Source organism: Corythoichthys intestinalis, unplaced genomic scaffold (assembly GCF_030265065.1).
Source record: "Corythoichthys intestinalis isolate RoL2023-P3 unplaced genomic scaffold, ASM3026506v1 HiC_scaffold_23, whole genome shotgun sequence".
Classification (NCBI taxonomy): Eukaryota; Metazoa; Chordata; class Actinopteri; order Syngnathiformes; family Syngnathidae; genus Corythoichthys; species Corythoichthys intestinalis.
In genome coordinates this window covers 9,384,109-9,411,582 of record NW_026651592.1, presented here as the reverse complement: position 1 = coordinate 9,411,582, position 27,474 = coordinate 9,384,109, and the positions used below count along the sequence as shown (strand labels likewise).

Here is a 27,474-nt window from a genome sequence, read left to right as displayed (position 1 = left end):
AAGTGTCACCTTAACTTATAAAGACTGGCGAACGGAGGTCGGCGGAGGACCGTCGAGATCGTAGAGTTGTCGAATTGTCGAGCCAGTTCACGGACGCGCGCACCACGCTCATATTTTTTTATCATTTCCATCTTAATGTCAATGGTAAGCAATAGGAGTGGGAACCTCTTGGTTCCTCACCTCGATACGATTTGCGATACAAAGCTCACGATAACGATAATCTGACGATATGACGATACAACGATTTTCGATACATTGGTCAGGAAATCCTTCTACGATATTCTACAAAAAACTAATAAACAGAAATACAAGCTTCTACTGTGAATTGGAATGAGGTTATCACTAGTAGACGTCCAATCCATTTGAACTGGGAGGATGTGTTCATTTGCTGCCATCCCTCCCACTTCAAACGGATTGAACGTCTATCGCCGTCAGTGGCAGCCAATGCCAGGCAATGAGTAATTTTGGGCCATTTAAGGTCATTTACCTGTTGATTTTCAGTTACTTCCTGTTGATTTGGGGGTATTTTATGGGTCACTTGCTATTTATTTTGTGTTACAAAACAGGAAGTGAACTGGGAATCACCCAAATGAATAGGCAGTGACTCAAACTCAAAAGGAAATGACCTGTAAATGCCCTAAAATGAAAAGCAAGTGACCTTTAAATGCTCCGAAAATCGGACCGAATGACTGAATGCTCTGGTTTTGAATGAACGAACGTTCCCAGTCTAAATGGATTGGGCGTCGAGCACCGTCAATGGCAGCCTTTTTTTTTAATTGACACCTTTTTAAAACGATATCTTTATTCTTGACAGAAGCATATCAATAACCTTTTGGGATACAAAGTATCACGATATATCACCATTTCAATATTTTGCCACACCCCTAGAAGCCAGACCTTTTTCCTTTTTTCACCATCCGCACTAACATTTTGGAACCCATGTTGATTTATCTTGCAATAAAATCCGCCTTGCGTCCGTCTTGCGGGAAAACAAACTGCGGCACTGTAATAAATCGTCATATTTCGAGCATGTCGTCGGGTGTAGTAACAAATGGCGATTAAAATTTTACGTCGGATGTCGAAAAGATCATGTGTTGAAGCGAACGTATGTCAAGGTACCACTGTATTCAAAAGAAGGCTTTTGAAAAAGGGATGTGTAGATTTTTTTAATTCTCCATATTCCTGCATAAACCCCATAAAAACCCCATCACTGAGATATACCGGCAGAAGCTAGTGACCAGCGATGAGGTAAGTCAAGCAATCATTTGATAGGGTAGGCATATATCTTGTTTGTCTTTAGTTTGTCACTCAAGCATCTTTGCTATTCCCAGGACGCACTGGCATGTCTGTGTTGTCATTGCAGAAGGAGACGACATGAAATTTGACCCCTTCGGGACCTCAGCCCTCAGCAGCCTGGCCAATTATGACTGGTCGGAGCGAGAGGAACCGAACATTCAGGGGGGTCCAACTTCTGTTCACCCTCCAAATGCCAAACTCGAGATTCCTGCCGCCTCGCCCGCCAAGTTGGCCGAGGATGACAAGTTCCGACCCTTTGCCGACTTCACCGATTGTGAAGACCGGAACGGCAAAAACGAGGACGACTTTGGGGAATTTGCCGGCACGGTGTCGGAGAAACCTGACTCGGCCCCCGAGATCGCCTTGGAGGCTGACCCGAGTGACGACCCGGATGATTTTGGCGCCTTTCAGGGAGACAAGCCAAAGTTTGGAAAATCCGACTTCCTGAAAGCTAGCGCTCAGCCTAAAGTCAAATCCAGCGAGGAGATGATCAAGAATGAGCTGGCCACGTTTGACTTGTCTGTTCAAGGTAAGGTCTTGTTTATTGTTTTTTTCCCCAAACTTGATGGCTTCAGTTTTAGTAAGTCTCATTTTTCAAAAGCCCCAAACTCATGTCCCAACTGGGCAGTGGTGGATGAAATTTTTTTTTTTTTTTTGCTTTAGAAAAAGTACAGATACAGGGGCAAAAATGCCTAACTGCTGGCCAAACGTATTGGGAACCCGCAATTCTGTCAGATAATGCTCAATTTCTCCCAGAAAATGATTGCAATGACAAATGCTTTGGTTAGCAATACCTTCATTTATTTTGGCTTGCAATGAAAAAAAAAACAAAAGAGAATGAAAAAAAAATTAAATCATAATCATTTTACACAAACTCCAAAGATGGGCCGGACAAAAGTACCGTATTGGCACCCTCAGCCTAATACTTCGTAGCACAATCTTTCGACAACGTAACTGCGGACAACCATTTCCGGTATCTATCAATGAGTTTCTTACAATGCTCTGCTCGAATTTTAGACCGTTCTTCTTTGGCCAACTGCTTCAGGTCTCTGAGATTTAAAGAGTGCCTTCTCCAACTGCAATTTTTGAAAGCTCTCCACAGGTGTTCTATGGGATTCAGGTCTGGACTGATTGCTGGCCACTTTAGAAGTCTCCAGTGCTTTCTCTGAAACCATTTTGAGTACTTTTTGAAGTGCGTTTGACATCTGAGGGAGACACAGCTTTCTCACACTGGGTCCTACATTATGCTGCAAAATTTGTTGGTAGTCTTCAGACTTCATAATGCTATGCACACGGTCAAGCAGTCCAGTGCCAGTGGTAGCAAAGCAACCCCAAAACATCAGGGAACCTCCGCCATGTTTGACTGTGGGGACCGTGTTCTTTTCTTTGAAGGCCTCGTTTTTTTTCTGTAAACTATGATGCCTTTCCTCCAAAAAGCTGTCCTTTTATCTCATCTAACCAGAGAATATTCTACCAATACATTCGTGGCTTTCTAATGTAAGTTTTGGCAAACTCCATCCTGGCTTTTTATGTCTCTGGGTCAGAAGTGGGGTCTTCCTTGGTATCCTACCATAGAGTCCCTTTTCGTTCAGGCGCTGACTGATAGTACTGGTTGACACTGTTGTACCCTCGGACTGCAGGACAGCTTGAACTTGTTTGGATGGTAGTCCAGGTTCTTTATCCACCAACCGCACAATCTTTCAATGAAATCTCTCATCAATTTTTCTTTTCCGTCCACATCTAGGGAGGTTAGCCACAGTGCCATGGGCTTTACACTTATTGTTGACACTGCGCACAGTAGACACAGGAGCATTCGGGTCTTTGGAGATGGACTTGTAGCCTTGAGTTTGCCCATGCTTCCTCACAAATTTGCATCTCAAGTCCTCAGACAGTTCTATGTTCTTCTTACTTTTCTCCATGCTCAATTTGGTACACACAAGGACACAGGACAGAGGTTGAGTCAACTTTAATCCATTTTAAGTGGCTGCAAGTGTGATTTTTGTTATTGCCACCAGGTAAGTAACAGGTGCTGTTAATTACACAAATTAGAGAAGCATCACATGATTTTTCAAATGGTGCCAATACCTTTGTCTGCACCATTTTTTGAGTTTTGTGTAAAATGATAATGGTTTATTATTTTTTTCCTTTCTCATTAGTGTTTTTTCATTGCAACCAAAATAAAGATATTACAACAAAGCATTTGTAATTGCAATCATTTTCTGGGAGAAATTGAGTTATCTGACAGAATTGCAGGGGTGCCAATACTTTTGGCCAGCAGTGTAAAAGTATCTTAGAAACTGTGTTGTTTTTGGCAGCCCTTTTAATTTTCGTTTTCGTCTTAGTCTTTTGAACGATAATACTTATTAGTCTTAATCATATTTTAGTCATCGCAAAATATGTTTGTCAGGTTTTTGTTGACGAAAACTCAAGACTAATTTTGTCTGGTTTTAGTCAACGTTTGCTAAAATGTTTTAGTCTGGAAATTTTTTTTAAAAAAAATACTTTTTATCGGTCAATATCTTGTTTAAATGCCTAATCTTGGTAGTACTCAAGTTGCTGCCTCTCGTGCTCACTTTGCGATATAGATGCACTGGGCTCTGAAACTGTCAATTGACAACGAGAAGGGGGGAAAAAACTAAACTAATATGTAACTCAGGCGACAAAAACGGAGATGGAACCATTTAAATGCGAAAATGTGTCGTATTGTCGGAGCGTCACCATGTAAACGGCTCCTAATTCGCCTAGTCTCTCGCCCTGCTGTTAAGAAAAGTTAATCATAAGTATCCCCTCCCTTCCTGTTTGCCCCACTTGAGTGCAATAAAGCGATTAAGCATTAGATGGCATTGTTGATATGACAACCTTAACAGCAGCGCTGACTGCTGAGATGGATCAGCAAAGGCCAAACACATTGATGAAGCGCATCATTTCTTCTTTGAGCATGGCGTTATGCTCTGTGAATAATTTATTAACCTTTCGTGCCGTGTGATACAGCCTCATTTGCCAAAGATTGATCTCACCCTGTTCCATGTCATTTGCATTTGCGCGTTGTTTTTACCCAGTGCCTGTGTAATGGGATCATAGGCAGGCTAGTGAGGGTGATATGTCTCTACAGGGGGTGCTGGTGCTGGTGCTGGTGAAGTTACCTAAACCATTGTTAACACGTTCTCGTGCCTCACTTGGACTAGCATGCTTACATGTGGTGGCCTGCCAGTATGTGCGGGCCAATAAATTATTCACAGATGGCTATTTATGCATCCGTCTGGTGTGTAATTATTGTTTGTAACAAAGTGTTAAGTCATTCCGTTCTTGTTCAGGCAGGATGAAGTACTAAAAAGCTGGATGATAATGTTTCAGTGTCATTGACGGTGATAGGCGTCCAATTCATTTGGAAGTTTATTGCTGCCAATGACAGCTATCTGATTAATTTATGAAGTAACATTAGGGTGACCATATTTTGATTTCCAAAAAAGAGGACACTTGGCCCAGCCTCGAGATACTTGAATTTTACTCGAAGTCCACTCAAAGATGCCTATATAACTTTAATATATTTAAAGTGTGCCTCCTCCGTCTGGTTAGAAAAAATCAGTTTTATTTAAAAAAAAAAAAAAAAAAAAAAAACATAGGCCTATTGCCATATAGTATATATTATACACTATATGGAAATATTTTTGTACTCAACTGGTTACTCAACAGGCTTTATTCTTCCTAAAATATATATATATATATATATATATATATATATGTATATATAATATAGACCCATGGAAATGTAGTCCAGTCAATACGCACACACAGTAGGCTATGTGCCAACTCAACATTTTTATAAATTACTATTATGACAATTGTCGCTGACAAATTGTTATTCCCACTCAATTTTTATTCTCATTCAGTGTTCTAGATTGTACGCAAACAATAACCGAAATAAACTGACAAGCTATTCAACCAGCATATTTCCAGACGCAGCAGTTCAAAACTACATTGCCCATAATGCCTAGCGCAGCTGAGCGCACTGATAGCTACCTTGTTAGCGAGTACCGGGCGAGGCAAAATCAAACTTTGCTATAAAAGTTTACACTCATCGGCAGCGCAACGATGCGACACCAAACAGGATTTCCCAGATTACGCTAGTACAAATACATAATACAAGACTAATATAACCCAATATTCAACACATGTGATCGACATTAACAGGAGAGAAACCTACAGAAAGGTGTATGGAGCCACGTCTTAAAACTCCTTGCTGTAGTCTGATTTCTTGCCAAACTGTCAACCGTTGTTAGATGGTGGTAATTCCACATGAAACAAAGGGTAAACTGCCAACAAAAAACAAGAGGATGTACTCCTTCTCCCGCCCCAACTAGTCAGAGCCACATCAACGCAGGCAGGCGCTGCGTCCTAGCGGCCGGAGGGATTCTCTTCAAATTGGTCCCGTGAAAAATCATAAAAACTGGACATTTTCATTAATTTATGAAACCCGGCCGGACCCTCTGGAGAGCACCTAATAAGAGGACATGTCCGGGCAAAAGAGGACATTTGGTCACCCTAAGTAACATTAACCCTTTATAGACAAGTTTCCTGAGCGAAATATGGCCGGCGCCATGTTGAAAAATGTCTGTTTCGAACTTATGGTTTAGGAAGAACAACATGAATTGCGGTTGAAGTAAGCAGCGGAAGCAGTTAAATTCCGGATCACTTCCTGTTGATTTTGGTGCATTTCTGGATCACTCCCTCCTCATTTTTGATTTTAGGTTAAATTCCAGGACATTTTTTGTTGATTTTGGTGCATTTCCGGGTCACTTAGGCTACGTTCATACTACAGGTTTTAATGCACGAATCCGATTTTTTCGTGTTTTTCCGACTCGAGTGAGGCATTAACTTGACGGTCTGAACGTGACAAGTCGCATAGAACTGGACCATTTCAAATCCGATCTGGGTCACTTTCGTATGTGGTTCAAATCCGATCTGGGCCACATTTTTCCAGACTGTCGCGGCGGTCTGTACTGTCCACTCTCCCAAATCGGATTTCATGCAGCAATTACGTCATCAAATAGTGAGAGAGACGCTACCGTAGCGGTGCAGCTGTGTGTTATTAAGGGCTGGGCTTGACAAGTCATAAAAAAATAAAAATGGGTTGAGGATAAGCCTGAGAATGCTCAGTTTTCTCTCTGCTCTAAGTGAGCAATATTTCAACATTGCCTACATGGCCGAGAGTCGGGGCAAACTTGCCCGTATGTGTGCGTGACATGCACGGACAGTGCGTGCATGCTATCGATCCATATAAACTTTGAATATTAGCCTAAACGGGGATTATTTATGTCTGTTATTTGTGTCCTCCTTTTGAAAAGCAAAATATGATATCCCTGGAATGACAGATGACGTGTGTCATTTGTTTTGATGCTTCTGCGCATGCGGGTCTTCTTGCTCAGCGCGTGTCGGACTGCGAATTAGTGCGCATGCGTAATACTTGAACGGTCTCAATTGACAAAGGCAGTCTGAACGGGCACGCCAAAAAAACTGATATGACAAAAAATCGGATTTGTGCATTAAGACATGTAGTATGAACATAGCCTTATTGTTTCAGTTTATTTCCTGTTGATGTAAGTTCTATCCTAGGTCTTTTCCTGTTTATTCTGGGGTATTTGTCAGTCACTCCCTGTTGATTTTGGTTAATTTCCATGAGAAAATTATGCCCCCCTAATAACGCCCTAAAATTGATTTTTAGCTACATTTATTTTTAAGTGATATTATTTGAATAGGGACTCTATAGGGGGTTAAAGCTGTGAGAACAGTAGACAGATTTCTTTTATATATTTCCTCAGTTTTAGTTGTATGTCAAAGTTACTGTGACGTCAATCTAAAAACAGTTTATTTTTAGAGCCACTCCAGTTTCTCAGTTGTCTATCATGCTCAATGGCAGCCAAGGAGTTAATATATGAAAATAGTTCAATATACAGTGGGGAGAACAAGTATTTGATACACTGCCAATGGGAAAACCCATTGGCAGTAATTGTAGAACATAATCTAAATCAGGGGTGCTCAAGTCCAGTCCTCGAGAGCCCCTATCAACCTTGTTTTCCATTTCTCCCTCCTCCAACACACCTGACTCAAATAATCAGGATCATTATCAGGCTCCTGCAGAGCTTGCTGATTAGCTGACCATTTGATTCAGGTGTGTTCAAGGAGGGAGACATGGAAAACAAGCTGGATAGGGGCTCTCGAGGACCAGACTTGGGCACCCCTGATCTAAATCCTTGACTGCTACTTTTTTCAATGAACCTAATCCGTTTTTTTTTTTTACATTGTTTTCCTCACTTTCTGCATTTTCTGCATCTTTGGACAGAACTTCACAGTTACAAATCATTTTTACGCCATATTTACATAAGCTTCGGCAAGTTGACAACACCTTGTAAACTGAAAAGTTGGGGCATGTCCATGATTAAAAAGTTCTCCATCTTTCCTTGAGGCTCTCACAAGCGCAGTCATAGCCTGGGTGAAAAGGAGATTGGTCGCCCGACCCCATCACTGCCTCCTGAGCAGCCTTTCCGAGACCGATCCAGCACCCTAAGCGAGAAGCCTACCCTTCCCGTCATCCGTGACAAGTACAAGGACCTGACTGGAGAGGTGGAGGTGGGGCGTCAAGTAAAATAAGCATCAATATTTTTTTAAGTAAACACCAAACTACATTTAACATACAACTCCCTTTTGTAATGTCACAGGAAAGCGAGCGTTATGCTTACGAGTGGCAGAGATGTTTGGAAAGTGCTCTTGAGGTTTGTACTCAATACCCTGTGGCCTTCTACCGGAGATGGGTAGAGTAGCCAAAAATTTTACTCAAGTAAGAGTAGCGTTACTTCAAAGTCATATTACTTAAGTTAAAGTAGTCATCCAAAAAAATGTACTCAAGTACAAGGAAAAAGTATTGGGTGAAAATAATACTCAACGAGTAACATTGTGAGTAACTTCTTAAGATGTTGGATTTTTTTTCTCTCAGCACAAAGTTATCGATATGAACCACATTAAGCCAAGGAAATACAAAAAAACATTGAGTTCCGAGAGAAAAAAATATACAGAAATGAAACATTTTTCATCCAAAGAACATGAGTGCCCTCTAGTGAAGAAAACATAATGTTTATGAAATTAAAAGGATCATATCTCCGGTTTTGTTCTGTCAATCGGTGCCAAATAAACACTGGGAGGGAGATGAATATCTGCGCTTTCGAGTCATGTTGACGGTGGCGATCTATGTCAAATTCTTATTTTTTTTACAGTGCTTTAAAGGCACCACTCGATTGAAAAGGCTGGCGGAATCATAGAAGGGCAAGTTTAAGTCTGATTTGTATAATGGGGTCGTGATTATTGTTGCGACGTCTCATTGGTGAAACTGCTTGACCCACTGTTGTACGGGGGCCGAGAAGTGTCAGGCGAAATGCAAAGTCCAAACACTTAGTAAAAAGAAAAAAACACGAATGTCAATTTCAAACACTTTGCAAAGGAAAAAAAGCACGAATGCAAACTGCCACAACACGATCCCCGATTGCAAAAGCCCGATTGCAAGTTGGCAAAAGCCCGACTGCAAGTTGGCAAAAGCACGAACCCCAATTGCCACAGTGCAAATGCAAATTGCCACAACACGACGGCAAGAAGCCCAAGAGGAAGACCCGGAAGTAGACTACTCTAGTGCTGCAACGATTAATCGATTAACTCGAGTATTCGATTAGAAAAATATTATATAAAATATATATTATATTATATTATATCATATAGAAAATATTCGAATTAAATTTTGCTTCTTTGAGTATTTGTTTAATTAAAGTGGCGTTGTAATGGTTTAAAAGTTTTTGCATTTAGTTTTATTGATTAAGATGGATACACTGCCCTCTGGTCTGCCTCTTTTCACATAGCTGAAACCAACTGCTCCCTGTTAAAACCAACGTAAGCTAAGTTTCTTTTTTTTTTAACTAATGTTTTTTAATGCATTCCTAATTCAGTTTATAGTAAGGGTGTAACGGTACATGTATTTTTATTGAACCGTTTCGGTACGTGGTGCTCGGTTCGGAACGATGGCGTACCGAACAAGTTTCTGACGTAATGTAACCTTTACTTTTCGAAGCTGTGATTCGATCGTGTTACAGTTTCTTTATGTAAATTATATTTACTCCGTCTTCTCTACTATAATGAGGACCAACACGGTAGGCCAGTATAACCCAGAAACGTCAACGGCGCGCCAACGTGGCCGCCGCGAAAACGCAGTGAAACGCGGGCGTTAAAGTCAATCAGCGAATGCACACCAGTCGCGGTGCGGCCGCGTGTTAGACGCGCCCCAGAAGCGGCTCAACACGACGCACACGAAAAGAACGGCAGAGTTTATTATTTGACGTGAGAACCGACACTCCTGCCTCAACACTACTAGCAGTAGCTAGGATCGGGCAGACCGGAAGTCACTCGTGTGAAAATACGGTGGATCCGGTCGATTTTCAAACTAATATGCAATCGTAACCCACTTTTTGAGTCCATCAGATCTCCTGAGTGGTAGATCGGGGCGCAGTTGACTTGTCTTTGTTGATTGACTGCTGTCTTCTCTGCTATAACAATAACCAACACGGCCTCGTGTTCAATACAAAACCCTCCTACCACAACAAAACAAGTAGGAACTAATATTCACATAGGAACTAAAGTTATACAACATAAAATATACAATATAAATGAATACTACATCACATTTGTAAAATACAAACACATATTAAAATAAATAATAGCCCATTTAAAAAAAAATAGAAATGAGCGAAAACACCGTAATTAAATAATAAGAATAATACACAGATCCTGCTTACACAATTAAATTTATTAATTTCTGTGTGGCCCTTTAACATGAGAAAATCCACCAATAACCGTTCATAAGAAAAAAAATGATTCATTGAGGCATTTCATTTGTAAAATACATGTTAAAATCTTTGTCATTGGGATTGCTTTTCTCTTTAGCACAGGACGTCTTTTTTCTTCTTTCTTTCAGAAAGAAAACTGATCAATAAGCGGGGTCTAAAAGGCAAATTGTTGTTGGATTATCTTTAAATACCCGCTACTTTTTGGGCAGAATTCTAGCTTTGTATAGGCTAATGTTCCTATTGTTGAAAGCACAAAGGTGTGTAATAAACAATTAGCACATTTATATTTTGTTTTCTTACTCTACTGAAAATGAACCGAAACATGACCTCAAAACGGAGGTACGTACCGAACCGAGATTTTTGTGTACCGTTACACCCCTAATTTCAATATAAAAAAGTCAATAATGAAATTCAACACGCATTGCCAAAGGCAGAACGTGAACGTGGCCATAGCTATTAAGAGTTATTCAGATAGCTATAGCATAAAGAACAAGCTAACAAGTTTACCAAACCATCAGTGTCACTCCTAAACACCAAAATAACATGTGAAATGATACAATGTGTTAATATTTTCACACATAAGTCGATCCTGAGTATAAGTCGCACTCCCAGAAAAACTATGAAAAAAAACTGCGACTTATAGTCCAAAAAATACGGTATTCAAAATAACATTTTCATAATACAGCCTGTTGTCTTTGTTCTCTCTGGCGACTTTGTTTTGAGAGTGGGTTTGTGTGTGTATGTAATGTGTAAATAATGATACGAGTCATAAACACGCCCGCTGTCTCTTGCTCTATATTAATATTAAACGAATTAATATTAAAAATAGTTGTGGTATGTGTTTTACATAAAAATCAATTCGATCAGATATTGTTTAAGTCCAGTTCCTTCCTTTTGTTCTTGTTCTAATGTTGAGCAACTTCAGCTGTGGCTGTGGGTTTAATCAATACGTTCTGTTTAATTCAATTTTTTAAAAAATATTTCAGTTGTTTGTTTTTTGTTATTTTCTTTGTTTGTTTTAGCATTATGTTCATGTTGATGTTCCAATTTGCAAATATGTTGTGAAAAATAAAATCCTGTTCAATGTTGATTTTTTTTTTTAAACCTTACATCTCATAGTAACACATTTTAGAGCTATAATGGCGTACCGCACGCAGGCTATTTTTAGACCGTGACGTCGCATCGTAAAGCGGAAGTAAAGCCGAAGTGGGACATTATAGACCTCGCATAGACCCAACATAAAAAGTGCTACTTTTCTCCGGTAATCTTTCAACGACCATGCCGATCACGCATTGATTTTTTGGAACTTGTAGAAACGACTCTAGACATTACGACACATGAAGATGTTTTCTTCATACGTTTTCGGAAACCAAAAACTCGAGAGCAAAAAATGTGAAGACCGAATCAACTTGCGTGGACTTTAACACCAGCTCGGTGAATCCATTCACGTTTCATATGCAGTAAACATTATGTTGGGTTGGCATGGTCTTTCAGAGGACAAAGAGGTAAGCCATTTTTATATTTTTAACTTATTTTTTTAGCGTAACGTTGTGCCGTACTGCTTCTGTCTGACATTGAATGACCTGAAAAGAATTACAATGGTATCTGACTGCCACTGTTACCGTTTCTGTTATATATATATATTAAAAAAAAAAAAACTTTAGTAAGGGGGAAGTGTAAATAAATTGTAGGATTAAGATGTGTTATCAATGAAAAAATTAAAAGTGTTCGTTGGCTGTCACTGAGTAGCATTTGCGATCACTACACAAAGCTAACTAAATTACCCCCAAGAACGGTAAGAGACGTAGGACAACCAGAGGATATATAAGAAAGACAGGGCTGATGGTAAAGGATAGCTTGTTGAAACAGGGGAATGTCATTGTAAGTCGCGTCGATAAAAAAGCTCAAGCTATGCTTAGGTCGGCTCGTTTTTTTCGTCTTTTTCAGCCTTCGAGACTAAAGACATCTCTTTAACTGAACATTTTTATGTTCTTCCACATCTTTGCCAGTGAATTTGGCACCAGGCACATCATTTTCGGAGAGAATTGGTAGGTTTAACTCTGTAAACATCTCCTTTGTACACGATTTCCATTCATTTCCTTTTAGGGACAAACAGTGGCTTGTCCTTACTTAGCAACAGTAGCTAATGTCATGAATATTAATGAGCGGAAGTGACGTGTTGCTTGCGGTACGCCATTGCAATACTGTGATACCGTGAAACCGTGGTATTTTTGCTTAAGGTTATCATACTATCAAAATCTCATACCGGCACATCGCCTAATAAGGAATGGAATTCTAGCGGAATTCTAAACCCTTTTGCACTTTTATTCCTGGGTCAAATTACGTTTAAGCATTTAAAAAATTATATAGTTTTTTTTTTTTGTGTGTGTGTGCATCTTCTGTCCTATTGAAATTTTTACATGACATCTTTCATATCACTCCTTTCTCTAAATATGAGGTAATTATTTGACCTATCTTCCCATGTCAAGGTCATCACCAAAGCCAACAACACCCTGAACGGCATCAGCAGCTCATCTGTGTGCACTGAGGTCATCCAGTCCGCTCAGGGCATGGAGTATCTTCTGGGTGAGCATTTTCACATGCACGCACAATGTAGGTCACATACGGATGCTAATGTGCGTGAACACGTTAGGTGTGGTGGAAGTGTACCGCGTGACCAGGCGGGTGGAACTCGGCGTCAAGGCGACGGCGGTGTGCTCGGAGAAGCTGCAGCAGTTGTTGAAGGACATCAGTCGCGTCTGGAACAACCTCACTAGCTTTATGTCACTAGCTAAGCTGGTGGTGAGTCGGCCTTGGGTTGAACCATTGGTGGATCAACGACGACGAAACATAATTGTTAATGGTACAATACTATTACTTCAACTTGAGTCTATCTTCTTGCGTTTTTTGCAGCCCGATGAAAGCTCTCTTGATTTCACCTCCTGCGTTCTGCGGCACGGTATCAAGAACGCCAAGGAGTTGGCGTGCGGGGTGTGCCTGCTCAACGTGGACTCTCGTAGCAAGGTTCGTGCGAACGCACACAAAATGTGTTCGACCAAGTGTGACTTTTCTCTGACTGCGAAAAATGTTTGCAGACTAAAGAAGGAAGCACACTCGGACGCCTTTTTAAAGTATGAGAAATTGCACTTCCTCTTCGCTTTACCTCTGGGGGTGTCAGGTGGGGGGCTGGGCTTTCCTTTCTTTTGGATGAGCTTGGTGGGCGGAGCTTAAGTTGCACTTCTTCACTTTTCTCGAATTGCTTGCCATTAGGTAGCTCAGTTTACGTTCTACAGATATTTTAGTATCCGAGTTTTAAAATTCAGCCTTGTTTTATGGTAAAGTGGTGGGCATGTCAATCACGAGTGGGCATGTCAATCACGAGTAGACCCACAAAAAGTCATGAAGCAGCGCAGGAAGTCGACTGACTCATTATAAACAAGCTATAATTCTGCTTTTATTGTTGTTAATTGAGGTCCTGAATACAGATTGACATAGATACTTTGGCTGATCTGTCTACCATGACCAGACCAACAAAAAAACTCTCAAAGAGCAATGCCCCATACTGCACAAGAAATTCACAATGGTTAACAATTTTTTTTAAATTCAGCCCTTGAACCCACGTTGACTTGACAACATAAAATTTGACACCATGAGGAGACCCACAAAATAGTCTTAAGAAACGCCCCAAAACATATAGGAGGTTAACAGTGATTAATTCCTAATGAGATGCCCTAAAAGGTGAGATCTTAATAATTCTGCTCATATATCTTGTTGGAAAATTAAGCCCCTGAACCCAGATTGACTTGGGGGGTTATCCACCGAAGCATATTTCACTTGGCAACACAGAATTTGGTTGGCACGTCTATCATGAATAGACCAACAAAAAGTGTGAAGAAGCAATGCCCCAAAAATACCCGTAAAGTTGGCACACCAACAGACGCAAATTCATATAAAGATACCAGTCGTTTGTGCTACATTTGTGCTTGTTTGTGCTGTAGAAAGTTTTGTTTGTGCTGCTATCATTTTTAAGATATTTACAATTCTTTTATAGGTCAATCTGAGGACAACTAGCACCTCATTATGATTAAAAATGGCTAAAAACGGTGTCAGTCGTTTGTGCTGGTGTGTGCTGTAAAAAGTTTTGTTGTGCTGCTATGAGATATTGAAATATTAATTTCAAATGATGATGTCACGCAGCCCCCCATTTATTGCAAAATGGACCTGAAATGGTGTCAATTGTTGATGCTACGTTTGTGCCGTAAAAATTTGTTTGTGCTATCGTTTTCGAGATATTGAAATATTTCAAGTGATGACGTCAATCGCAGCCCCTCCGTCGTGGCTATTGGAGCGCACCAACTCTCTCAATTACAGAGGGGTGTCCCAACAACTAGCGCAAATGTAGCACAAACAAATGGCCTTCGGGTCCATTTTAGAGTAAATGAGGGGCTGCAAGTCACATCATTACTCGAAATTAATATGTCAAGGCCAACCCCCATTTACTGCAAAATTGACCCAAAGGGGTGCCATTTGTTTGTGCTACCTTAATATGTGCTACATTAATATCTCAATATCTATAAAACGATAGCAGCATAAACAAATGGCACCATTTCGGGTTCATTTTGAAATAAATGGGCTGCATGACGTCAACATTCAAAGTTAATATCTCAATATTTCAAAAACGATAGCAGCAGAAAGTCCCCCCCCCCCCCCCCCCCCCCCCAGTAAAAACGTAGCAGAAATGATTGACATATTTTATAGCCATTTTTAATCAAAATGGGGCCTGGTTGACCTCAACATGACCTATATAAGAATAATTTCTTCATATATGTATGTATATACAGTGGGGAGAACAAGTATTTGATACACTGCCAATGGGAAAACCCATTGGCAGTGCATATATATATATGTATATATATATATATATATATACATATATATATATGTGTGTGTGGGGGGGTGTATGTATATATACAGTATGTATATGTATATGTATGTATATGTATATATATATGTACAGTATATACAGCATGTATATGTATATATATATGTATATGTATATATACAGTGTGTGTGTGTGTGTGTGTGTGTGTGTGTATATATATATATACAGTGCCTTGCAAAAGTATTCGGCCCCCTTGAATCTTGCAACCTTTCGCCACATTTTAGGCTTCAAACATAAAGATATGAACTTTAATTTTTTTGTCAAGAATAAACAACAAGTGGGACACAATCGTGAAGTGCAACAACATTTATTGAATAATTTAAACTTTTTTAACAAATAAAAAACTGAAAAGTGGGGCGTGCACTATTATTCGGCCCCTTTACTTTCAGTGCAGCAAACTCACTCCAGAAGTTCAGTGAGGATCTCTGAATGATCCAATGTTGTCCTAAATGACCGATGATGATAAATAAAATCCACCTGTGTGTAATCATGTCTCCGTATAAATGCACCTGCTCTGTGATAGTCTCAGGGTTCTGTTTAAAGTGCAGAGAGCATTATGAAAACCAAGGAACACACCAGGCAGGTCCGAGATACTGTTGTGGAGAAGTTTAAAGCCGGATTTGGATACAAAAAGATTTCCCAAGCTTTAAACATCTCAAGGAGCACTGTGCAAGCCATCATATTGAAATGAAAGGAGCATCAGACCACTGCAAATCTACCAAGACCCGGCCGTCCTTCCAAACTTTCTTCTCAAACAAGGAGAAAACTGATCAGAGATGCAGCCAAGAGGCCCATGATCACTCTGGATGAACTGCAGAGATCTACAGCTGAGGTGGGAGAGTCTGTCCATAGGACAACAATCAGTCGTACACTGCACAAATCTGGCCTTTATGGAAGAGTGGCAAGAAGAAAGCCATTTCTAAAAGATATCCATAAAAAGTCTCGTTTAAAGTTTGCCACAAGCCACCCGGGAGACACACCAAACATGTGGAAGAAGGTGCTCTGGTCAGATGAAACCAAAATTGAACTTTTTGGCCACAATGCCAAACGATATGTTTGGCGTAAAAGCAACACAGCTCATCACCCTGAACACACCATCCCCACTGTCAAACATGGTGGTGGCAGCATCATGGTTTGGGCCTGCTTTTCTTCAGCAGGGACAGGGAAGATGGTTAAAATTGACGGGAAGATGGATGCAGCCAAATACAGGAACATTCTGGAAGAAAACCTGTTGGTATCTGCACAAGACCTGAGACTGGGATGGAGATTTATCTTCCAACAGGACTATGATCCAAAACATAAAGCCAAATCTACAATGGAATGGTTCAAAAATAAACGTATCCAGGTGTTAGAATGGCCAAGTCAAAGTCCAGACCTGAATCCAACCGAGAATCTGTGGAAAGAGCTGAAGAATGCTGTTCACAAACACTCTCCATCCAACCTCACTGAGCTCAAGCTGTTTTGCAAGGAAGAATGGGCAAGAATGTCAGTCTCTCGATGTGCAAAACTGATAGAAACATACCCCAAGCGACTTGCAGCTGTAATTGGAGCAAAAGGCGGCGCTACAAAGTATTAACGCAAGGGGGCCGAATAATATTGCACGCCCCACTTTTCAGTTTTTTATTTGTTAAAAAAGTTTAAATTATCCAATAAATGTTGTTCCACTTCACGATTGTGTCCCACTTGTTGTTGATTCTTGCCAAAAAAATTAAATTTCATATCTTTGTTTGAAGCCTGAAATGTGGCGAAAGGTTGCAAGATTCAAGGGGGCCGAATACTTTTGCAAGGCACTGTATATATATATATATATGTATATATACATATATATATATATATATACACATATATATATATATATGGCGGAAAACACTCAGGTGACTTGAAGTTCCACTCTGAGACCCCCAATTTGGTCAAATTTCAAAATTGTCCTTAATGCATGTTTGATACATCATTGGAAAGCTTAAAGTTTCAATTTTCTGGGGGAAGAAAAAAAATGAACTGGAGGGCATTTAAAAATAAAAGTAGAACCCCTAAACCCTAACTCGAGGTGAGAGCATGAGAGGGCGTAGCTAAAGACACCCTTATTTTAACGAGATATTAGTGAGATACATGCTCACTGTAGCGTGTATCACTGAGTGTCAAGACACAGCTGTGAATGGCTACAGCTGGACTTTTGGGGGATTTTATGGGTGAAACACGGTAATATAACGAGGGTCGCAATGCAGAAATCGCAGACATCAAGGAGTGGTTGAGATTTTCTTTTTTAAATATTTACCCTTTAAAAAAAAAAAAAATTCCCCCCGTTTTTCTCCGTTTGGATCGATTATCTAAAATATCGGAGAAAATGCCACAGTAACAAAAAATACAATTAAGCGATAGTTATGAGGTAGATATCCGTGACGTATTTACAGACACTATTTTTTCATTATGGCATAATTTGTTTAAAAGTTTAAAATATGCGAGTGATGTTTTTTAACTCAATATTGCACATGATTTAATGATTCTAAGCTAAAAATGATAGACATTTCGAATAATCAATATAATTACCTTACTTTTCATGGCTGGGTTGAAACAAAAGGGGTTGCGCGGCGTCTGTGAACAGGGGTCTCCAGGGTAATTACTGGTAACTACGGCATTGGCATCATAGTTTGCAATATTTATGTAAAATAAATGCTTACTGCACTTTTTTTGCTTTTAACCAAGAATCGAAACTGTTTTACTTCCATATCTATAAAGAGTTCAGAGATTTAAGCATTTATGCACAAGAATTTTAACCGGAAAAGCTCTGTTTACATCAGGTGGCCGCTATCTACATTCACTAACAGACTAGCATTGTACTTCAATATATTTAAGTAAAATAAATGCGAACTGCACTTTTTTTTTTTTTTTTTTTTTTGCTTTTAACCAAGAATTGAGACTGTTTTACATCCATATCTATGAAGAATTTATGGATTTAAGCATTTATTTACAAGAATTTTCAACGAAAAAAGCTCTTTGTCTGTTATTCCACTCGATCAGCTTTGACGGCCTCGCCAAAAATACAGGCTCCCTATATATCGGCTCCATGTCCCATCAATACATTATGAAGTCCATGGTACACTTACGTTCAAAACAACACACATCTTAACACTAAAACACCCGACACGAACCAATTAGTGTTCAAACGTCCATCTTGTCTGATCAATATGTAAGTAAAGATTAAATTAGCCTAGTCCGCTACCTTGCATACCGCGAATGCTAATGTATTTACAAATCTCATAGCAAATAGCTTGCACATAACTCCTCAAACTGTAGCCTTAAACTTAAATACAAATTCAAATAAACATAACGTATTGGCCCGAATATAAGACGGTGTTTTTTGCATTGAAATAAGATTGAAAAAGAAGAGGCCGTCTTATATTCGCGGTCTAGACATGATTATACCCATTCACGACGCTAGATGACGCCAGATATCATTGAAGCGATGTTCTGTCATGACTGATCTCAGCTACTAGTTTAACTAGTTTGCATTATTTTATTGCAATGTTTTTCCTTATTCAGATTTGTTTCAAGACTACAGTTACAGTTAGACTTCACGGTAACACTTTATAATAACTATCGGTTTTACTAGTTAATAGATCATTAGTAAACTGTTGATAAATGATTTATTGTTGATTTGTGAAGTATTTGTTAACAGTTTGTTAAGCATTTACAGGGTGTTCTTAACCTGAAACACAGTTTGTGTAGAAACGTTTCAAGTTTTTGTGTGTAACATTTGGCATTTCTATCTTTCAGGTTAAGAAATGCCGTTCACTTAAAAAACAAACGCATTTTGATAAGGCATTTTGCAGGCAGCGCTCATCTTGCACATTCATGAAAATCTGCCATAGAACCAACAAATATTTGTACTTTTCTTTGTATATTTAATCAGAAAACTTATGACTTTCAACATAAAGTGTATATAGTTTTATTAAGATCCATCAACTAGCGTGGGCATTTAGAATGGGGTCAACCATATTGGAACACCCTGTAAATGCTTAACAAACTGTTAACAAATACTTCACAAATCAACAATAAATCATTTATGAACAGCTTACTAATGATCTATTAACTAGTAAACGGGATAGTTATTATAAAGTGTTACCGACTTCACTTTGATGGTTAATGCAGTTATTGCAATGTTGTTGTTTTATCACTATAGAGCAATCACAATAGATTGGTTTATGTACATTTCAAAAACCAGAAGCCATTCATTTACGAATGTGATTGCACTTTAGTTTACATATTCAAATGTTCAGATGTTAAATTTTGAATGAGGCAAAATGACATGCTTTTTCTCTCAAATATATTGCTATAATCATTTGTTTCAGATGCACTGTAATTATTTTCTGTATAAAAATTAATTTGGTGTTCAAAAAGTTTTGTTTTTTTTTTCAAACTTGAGTCTTGAAAAAGGAGGGGGTCGTCTTATAATCAGGGCCGTCTTATATTCGGGCCAATACGGTATATTCGCTGAAAAAACTTACAGCCTTATGTGGGCCAAAACAAGAGGGCAGCTGTCCTACATCTATGTCAGAGTTTCCTACTCAGTCATAGAAGCCAAAGCGACAGTCCAGCCACACCCAACGCCACCACCAGAGGGCAGTGTATTCTCCATCATTCAACAAAATCAAATACTTTTTGACTTTTTGGATAGTTATTTTTTAAAAGGTTAATTCCGACTTACGTGGAAATTCGAGTTACTTCGCCAGCGTAGGAACGGAACTCATTCGTAACCTGGGGACTACCTGTTTACGTCTATGATTAGTAGGCCTACAAAAAGTCTGAATAAGATGTGCCCTAAAACACATGAAATTTACCATTTGGACCTGATGCTGCTTTCTTCTTGGTCTTTTTGATGTTCTACTTAATTTGCTTCAATTCGCTGACTTTTCTATTGAAATGCTCAGCTTCAAAGTCCTGTTTGTTGCAGTCTATTAATGTCAGCTAAGGTCCTCACTGCAGCAGTCAAGTGCCTTAGTAACTGTTGCTATGTTAGTATTGAGCAATCAGCGGTCGGCGGGGTGCTTTTAGCACACAATCAATGCGGGTCATTGTTGTCTGCACACTCACTCTACTGGAGGTTCAATTTTTGTAAAGTGAAACGGTTATTAAATTACATTTCAACTAACATTTTGGCATTTGGCGTGTGCTTTCTGTCGCAATAAGCCTACCAAATCTCTGCGGGATTGATTTGTGTATGAGACAAGCAAAACAGATGGTGAACGGTGAGCAGTCCTTCTTGTAAATGTCTCATGATTATTTCATCAAGCGGAATTAGAGTGTCCTCGGGCTAACCTTGACACCTCATTGGATCTCACGCTGGCGGCTAAATGACAGCTTCTAATAAAACACTAACAAGGGTATACATTCATACTTTATAGATTGAGGGTTTTCAAAATTGAGGATGCTAAAAAAGCTTCTTGGTTGTGGTTGCCTACGAGGTCTTTTGGATCTTTTCTTCTTTGGTGTTGTTGTGTAAGCATTTCTTGACCGTGTTGTGATTTCAGGCATTGACTCCAGAAAGTGTTCGGAAGTCTGCGGTAAATATAGACTTGATTTATTCAGTAGACTGAAAATTTATAACATCTTAATCAATTTATTTTTCTTAAATATAGCCAATAATTTTCTCCATATTGATTTGATTGTTAAAGACTAGTTAACAGGTTAATATGTCAGATTATTTCACTTACTTTAAGTTACTTACTTTACTATTTGGTTTTATTCAGCCCATACATCTAAAAGGTGGTCATTTTTCACCTAAATCAAGAAAAAATTGATTTCAAATAGTTGTTGTTTTTTTTAACAATATCTATTGTTGAATGACATTTCAAAGCTTGTTTTTAGGATTAAATATACAAATTAATTGCTTAAAATAAGTCTGCTCATCTTATTTTCAATTAGCTATTGTAAATTAGTAAAATTGAAGTACTGGCATATATTTCAATTATTTCTAGTAAATTTACTCTGAAAACAAGGGAATTTATCTAGTTTTAAGGAAATGGGTTTTTGCAGTATAGCGCATTCACTGCCATGGTTTAGTCCAGTGTTGTTTTTGGCAGCTTTTTTATAGTCTTTTGGATGAAACTTCAAAAGTTTTAGTCCAATAATAAATAAAGGTTTCCAACAATTTCGAATGGACATTGACAGGCGACCACATAATTGTCTAGAAGGACATCAACTTCATGATGATAATCCACACTCAGCACTAGGAGTGGGAACTAAAGTTGCACTGATACCAGTATCGGCAGGGGGCGCCGATCCGGCCCGAACTGGTGGTATCGGTATCGACGAGTACCAACATTTAGGGCGCCGATACCATCTACTGGCATCACTTGAACGCAAATGTACTGTCCTCCCCACGTGAGCTAACTTCCCAAATTCCGATGCATGACATCTGTATGGCTTTGTTTCGAAATTACCAAACGAAATTAACACCTTCATCTTCAACATTCAGGATGTTCACTACAACGAATTTCTGCGATGTTACGCGGCTTTTCTAACATGGCATTCACATACGAATAGCATGTGTAAGCTAACGCCTGCTGTTGTAGCGCCGATGGGATCAGACAAATTAAGACCGTGGGAGACTAAGCAAACTCATGGTTTCATGATGAACAATGAGTGGCAAATTAAGAGCGCCGTACTTCAAACTCGTCCTGTTTATGAAAGTCGATTGTCAGATGCTGGTGTTGTGCAGTAATGAGCAGAAGTGACTTCTGTGGCCAGAGAACACTGAAGCGGCGTAGCACGTACACTAGATATAATCAGATAGCAACGTAGATGTACTATGTTAGATCCCATGCCAGCTCTCGCGCGCACACACTAGATATCATCAAATAGCAACTTAGATGTGCTACATTAGATCCCATGCCATTAGCTGCGTGAGCCCAGAGCGACGCGTAGTCCATATACTACATTGATATTAGAAACCGCCATGACTGAATGGAAGTTAAGCAGGCCAAATCAATCCATACCAATGACTATAGATAATGCTGCAAATTCTGTTAATTTGGCACATGTTACAGATGGACTCAGACCACAAATAGGATGTTTTGCTTATATGGTAAATATAGCTGCTAAGAGAGCTGCAGCAATCAACAGTGTGCCCCACTTTACAAACAGTAAAGATTGTTCTCAGCACTTATATACAAAATTTCTTCAGACCAGTAAGAAGTAAGCACATAAATATTATGCACTAAAATGCTTGTTTATATGATGGCGCTGTTATTTTTGCTTGTTAGCGAATAAAAAAAAAAAAAAAATAATAATAATAATAATAAGAGTTGTATTTTATGTTTCAGAGCATTAAATGTATTGAATTGTATCGAAAATCGTACCGAACTGTGACTTAATTGTATCGTTGCATCCCTTATACGTACATATATATATATATATATAATTTTTTTTTTTTTTTTTTTTGCAATATGTTTTTTTTTTTGTTTTGTTTTTTGCAAACAGAGTGGTATCGGAATGGTATCGGTATCGGCCTATACTGCACAGCCAGGTATCTCTATTGGAATCGGGCCCAAAAAATGGTATTGGTGGAACACTAGTGGGAACCTCATGTTACCTTACGATACAATACGAATTGCGATACAAAGCTCACGATAACGATGATATGACGATAAGGTGATACACCGATTCTCGATAGTTTGGTCAGGAAATCATTCTTGGATATTCTACAAACAACTAATAAACAGAAAAACAAGCTTCTGCTGTGAATTGGAATGAGTTTATCACTAGTAGACGTCCAATCCATTTAAAGTGGGCATTCGTTCATTCGCTGCCACCCCTACCACTTCAAACGGATTGAACGTCTATGGCCGTCAGTGACAGCCGATGCCAGGCAATGATGTAATTTTGGGCCATTTAAGGTCATTTACCTGTTTATTTTCAGTTACTTCCTGTTGATTTTGGGGTATTTTATGGGTCGCTTCTTGTTTATTCTGAGTTACAGAACAGGAAGTGACCCGGGAATCACCCAAATGAATAGGCAATGACTCAAACTCAACGGGAAATGACCTGTAAATTCCCTAAAATGAACAGCAAGTGACCTGTAAATGCCCTGAAAATCGGACAGAATGACTGTGAATGCTCTGGGTTCGAATGGACAAACATTCCCGGTCTAAATGGATTGGGCATCGAGCACCGTCAATGCAGCCTTAGAGTTAACTGAGACACTATAATGGTGGAAGATTTTGGTAGCAACTTGTTGGTTCCTTTTTTTTTTAAACATTGATGCCTTTTTAAAACGATATCTCGATTCTTGGCAGGAGCATATCGATAACCTTTTGGGATACAAAGTATTACGATATATCACCATTTCGATATTTTGTCATACCCCTACTCAGCACATTATTTTTCAATTGATTAAACTCACCTAGACGCGACGAACTGAATGTAAAAAGTTTTCTGAGAGATTAAGAAGAAGACACAAGAGTCACCGGACTAAATGCTAATGCAACGCTATGCTAACGATCACTCAGTACAGACCTTTACAGGCAAAAGAAACATTGCATAGCCAAAATAAGAAAACAACATTTACCAAGAAGCACCTGACACGTGTTTCACAACAGGAGCCAGGAATGTGCACATGCTTAAAATGCATGTGACACGAAAAAGCATGTTTATTTCATAATACACGCGGTATTTTATGCTCCTGAATGATATGGACAGCTTGGATGTGTGTGGAAGCGATCGCTATATTTATTTAGTTTTTTTAATCTCGCGCCATGAAAATGAGTGACTTCCGGCTTCGGTCTTGCATTGAGGAGCAGGGCGCTGCGACGTGTACGGGAGAAGGACTCCTCTTCACTATATGGCCTACTGTTGTGTATGAGGACTAAGGATTCAGATGATTTTTCGGATTAATACGTTTATTTTTCGCATCACGCCAGCCAAACGGCTGCAGAAAAATCTTGCTGTATGAGGGAGAGGCGTGTAAGCCTTATTGGAGTTTCAAATGGTTCCCATTCACAGTGGATATTGGCAAAAACAAGCCCTACTACTGTGGGACCATTGGACTTACGAGGAAGTGAGTAAACATTTTGTTTTGTATGATGTCAAATACGAATACAGCGATTACAAAGTAAACACTACAAACTTTATTTAAATAAAGGACTACTTACGTTTGATCATTGATAGGCATGTAGAAAGCTCTCCTCGTGTACATTAGCTGCACGTTAGCTGCACAACAACTGCAGCCGCCCTCCTCCGGGGAACGAGCTGTAAATTGCTCTCCGCCGGGCGGTTTGCCGATCCGCAATGACAATCGACAACCCAGTCGTCATGTCAAATATTCCCGGCTAGTTATGTGTGATTTTCCGCTTCGAATACTTTGAAACATCACTAGGTTCGGGTTAGCATGTCGGCTAGCTGTCACGCCTCTTGGTTTGTTTACAGTCTCCGAAGCCGGGGAAGGGAAATGACATATGTCCGATTTAGGTGTCATAAAATATCGTTCGGGAGGTGCGACAGTAAAGGTGAAGTCGACAGTTTTGACCATTATGGAGTAATTTTGCCATGTCGTCCTGAATAAGTGCATTTTTATTATTTCATATTCCATTTAGCACAAGACTGTTATTTGTCATGACCATGCCATTTATTTAGCAGTTGGGGAAAATACTTGGATAAAAAGAATATCCTGTAAAAATATTGAAATAAAGAGACAGAAACAATGACATTTTGCAGCTCTCTTCGTCGCGTTTTCCTCGTTGTGAATAGTTCCCCCTCGACGGGCTGACTGGTCCTTCTCAAGCCGTTTATTTAGCTGTTGGGGAAAAATACTTGGATAAAAAGAATATCCTGTAAAAATATTGGAGTAGAGAGACTGAAACAATGACATTTTGCGGCTCTCTTCGTCGCGTTTTCCTCGTTCTGAATAATTCCCCCTCAATGGGCTGTATAGTAAAACCAATGAGCCCAGTCTCCCGCTGACGTCATCCACCTGCTGGGGACGCTTGAGCCCTATAATGGGTAGGTGTGGCTAACCGGCAGATTAAAAGACTAATTTCTCGTCATCTGTGCTTTGCTAAATTGTTGTATATTGTCGAATCGTCTCAAAATATGATTCTAATTCACATAATAATGATATTTAAGACTTTTTTTCTCCTGTCGTATGCTCTTTAAGCCTGTGTGTGGGTCGGTTGGAGGTGCAGCACATCACATGAGTGACATGACCAACCACTGCTAAAATGCGTGCCAATCACACATTGTGAACTTATAACGGAAAATATGGCGAATTTTCGCCTTGTTCTCTTCTCGTCAGACAACTGGCATCCATCTCGATATGTTTTAGCCTCTGAAGACACGTTTCTGGCTTGTCGCCGTTATGAAAAATTGTTCGTTGATGAAATATTTTCGTTATCGTCATCATTGACGAAAACAACACTGGTTTGGTGTTAACATTGGTAAGGACCATATAACAGCATAATCTGCATTTACATTTTTTGCTGGGGACGGGACATTAATAAGACCAAACAGATTATTGAACGGGATCAGGGCTACATTTCTCGCGAGTATGAACCTAATTGATAGGCTAAAAGAGCAATGCAAAATAAATCATTAAATAAATTACTGACTTATAACTTTCATGTGTATTGGTTCAGGTGATACAACGTTCAAGTCAAGTCATTTGAAAAATAAGGTCCTAATTAAACCTTTTTTTTTTTTCAAATTTGTAAAAAGAAATGTCAAAATGAATATGTGTAATAAGCGCTCAGATATCTATAACCCTTGCTAAATCCTGTTTGTTTATCTCATGGAACCTGCAGATGCATGTGTTGACTTACATCCATCATTTTTTTTTCAAAAAGAAATGTCAAAATTCGGAGTTGGTCTCAAAATCATGAAATTTTAGGTGTATCAAATGTGATACATTTGGCAATATAGGGTTAAAAGTTGGTGGGGAAATAATTATGAGCATCCTGAAAAGTTGGTAATGTTATGTCTGTACCTTCGCCTATGCAAACCTACGCCCTTGCTTTTTAAGAAACCGATTGACCGTCATTGACGGTGGTAAATCTCCGCTTTCAGCCATTTAACACCGCCAGCAGTCTTAGTCCAAACTGATTGGACGTCTAGAGCTCCAAAATAGGTTTAAAACAGCCCTTGGTGAAGCAACGTGTAGTGCGAAGCTAGCGAATGCTAATACTTGCTTCAGTTCCATCGGACTGGAATCTTTGGTTGAACTTGTAACTTCTCAGTTAAATGTGTTGTAAAGACAGCTCTTTTTCTTCCATCTTCAGGCGTTCAACTCAGAGACAGACAACTTCAAGCTAGTGTATGGAGGGCACCAGTACCATGCTAGCTGCGCTAACTTCTGGATCAACTGCGTGGAGCCCAAGCCACCAGGACTCGTCCTGCCCGACTTGCTCTAAACTTCCCAACGTTCAACTTTTTGTTTCTTTGTTTCGTCCTCCTTTCCAGTGACGACCATTTTACTCTCATGACCGGATCCTATTTAAAGTTTGAAGTTGACAGCTTCATTCTGCTGGAATGTCTCAAAATGGATGCTGATTTGTATGTGCTCGTTTTAAATATTTTTAAAATCTTCTTGGCTGGAAGACAACTATTTTTATTTTGTATTTTCAGTTTCCGGGTATTTAACTGATGTACATTTTAACTCATTCGGGGCATTGAAAGGGAACAATTTAATTTAATCCATTTGTGGCTTTGAATGTGTTGTGTGAATGCTATGTAAATAAACAAGTGCAACAGTTTGAATTTCTTTGAATTTTTCCCCTGCCCAAAAATTCATATCTTTGTCCTGCCCTAGCAAACCCTTATCTGACCTAGCTTCCCTTTTCCTTTTCTTGATATCCCCTTGACAGGATAGTCAGAAAGCGCTTGTTAACGCTACATACAATTACAAATATGAAGGTGAGGCAACAGTGATTTACGAAGGCTAAAATAACAATATTTAAGAATGTAAACAAGTGTATGTTTGTAAACCCGAGGTGGTTCCACGTTTAGCCACGTGAATGTGAAACCCTCGCATGCTGCATTCTATGCATGCCTCTCTCTAAGCCAAGTCAGGCAGTACACCAAAGCTTGATGTCAATATTAACAAATGTCATCTGGTCTTGTAAATGTTTTTTTTTTACCCAAGATCTACAAGAATTTGCTTTATAACAATGTTGTGAATGCCAAAGATGAATCCGTCCTTAACTTTTAAATAATCCCCCTGACACTTGTCAGCAAAATAGCAATATAATAACTTGTGTTTGTGTGTGACGGAGGCAGCAGTTCCACCACCTTTTCTAGGGCTCGAGCGACATGCATTGAATTACCAGATTTGGATGATGGGCTTTTTTATAAAGATTATTTTGAAAT

At 39.3% G+C, this 27,474-nt stretch overlaps 1 protein-coding gene across 5 annotated transcripts in view; it reads left to right on the top strand.

Moving 5' to 3' along the window:
- LOC130911129 (synergin gamma-like) overlaps positions 1-27,011 on the top strand; it is a 99,238-nt gene extending 72,227 nt beyond the window's left edge. Inside the window, exons 16-24 of one of the 5 annotated variants that reach the window (XM_057828861.1) lie at positions 1,364-1,825; positions 7,760-7,923; positions 8,013-8,066; positions 12,668-12,764; positions 12,832-12,980; positions 13,092-13,202; positions 13,274-13,309; positions 20,649-20,681; positions 26,388-27,011. In XM_057828861.1, the coding sequence (XP_057684844.1) occupies positions 1,364-1,825; positions 7,760-7,923; positions 8,013-8,066; positions 12,668-12,764; positions 12,832-12,980; positions 13,092-13,202; positions 13,274-13,309; positions 20,649-20,681; positions 26,388-26,519 (1,238 nt within the window). In that variant the 3' untranslated portion in view covers positions 26,520-27,011. The remainder of the gene's footprint in view (positions 1-1,363; positions 1,826-7,759; positions 7,924-8,012; positions 8,067-12,667; positions 12,765-12,831; positions 12,981-13,091; positions 13,203-13,273; positions 13,310-20,648; positions 20,682-26,387) is intronic. The other 4 variants (XM_057828860.1, XM_057828864.1, XM_057828862.1 and 1 more) reach the window with 4 other exon arrangements.
- Positions 27,012-27,474: the final 463 nt, after the last annotated feature.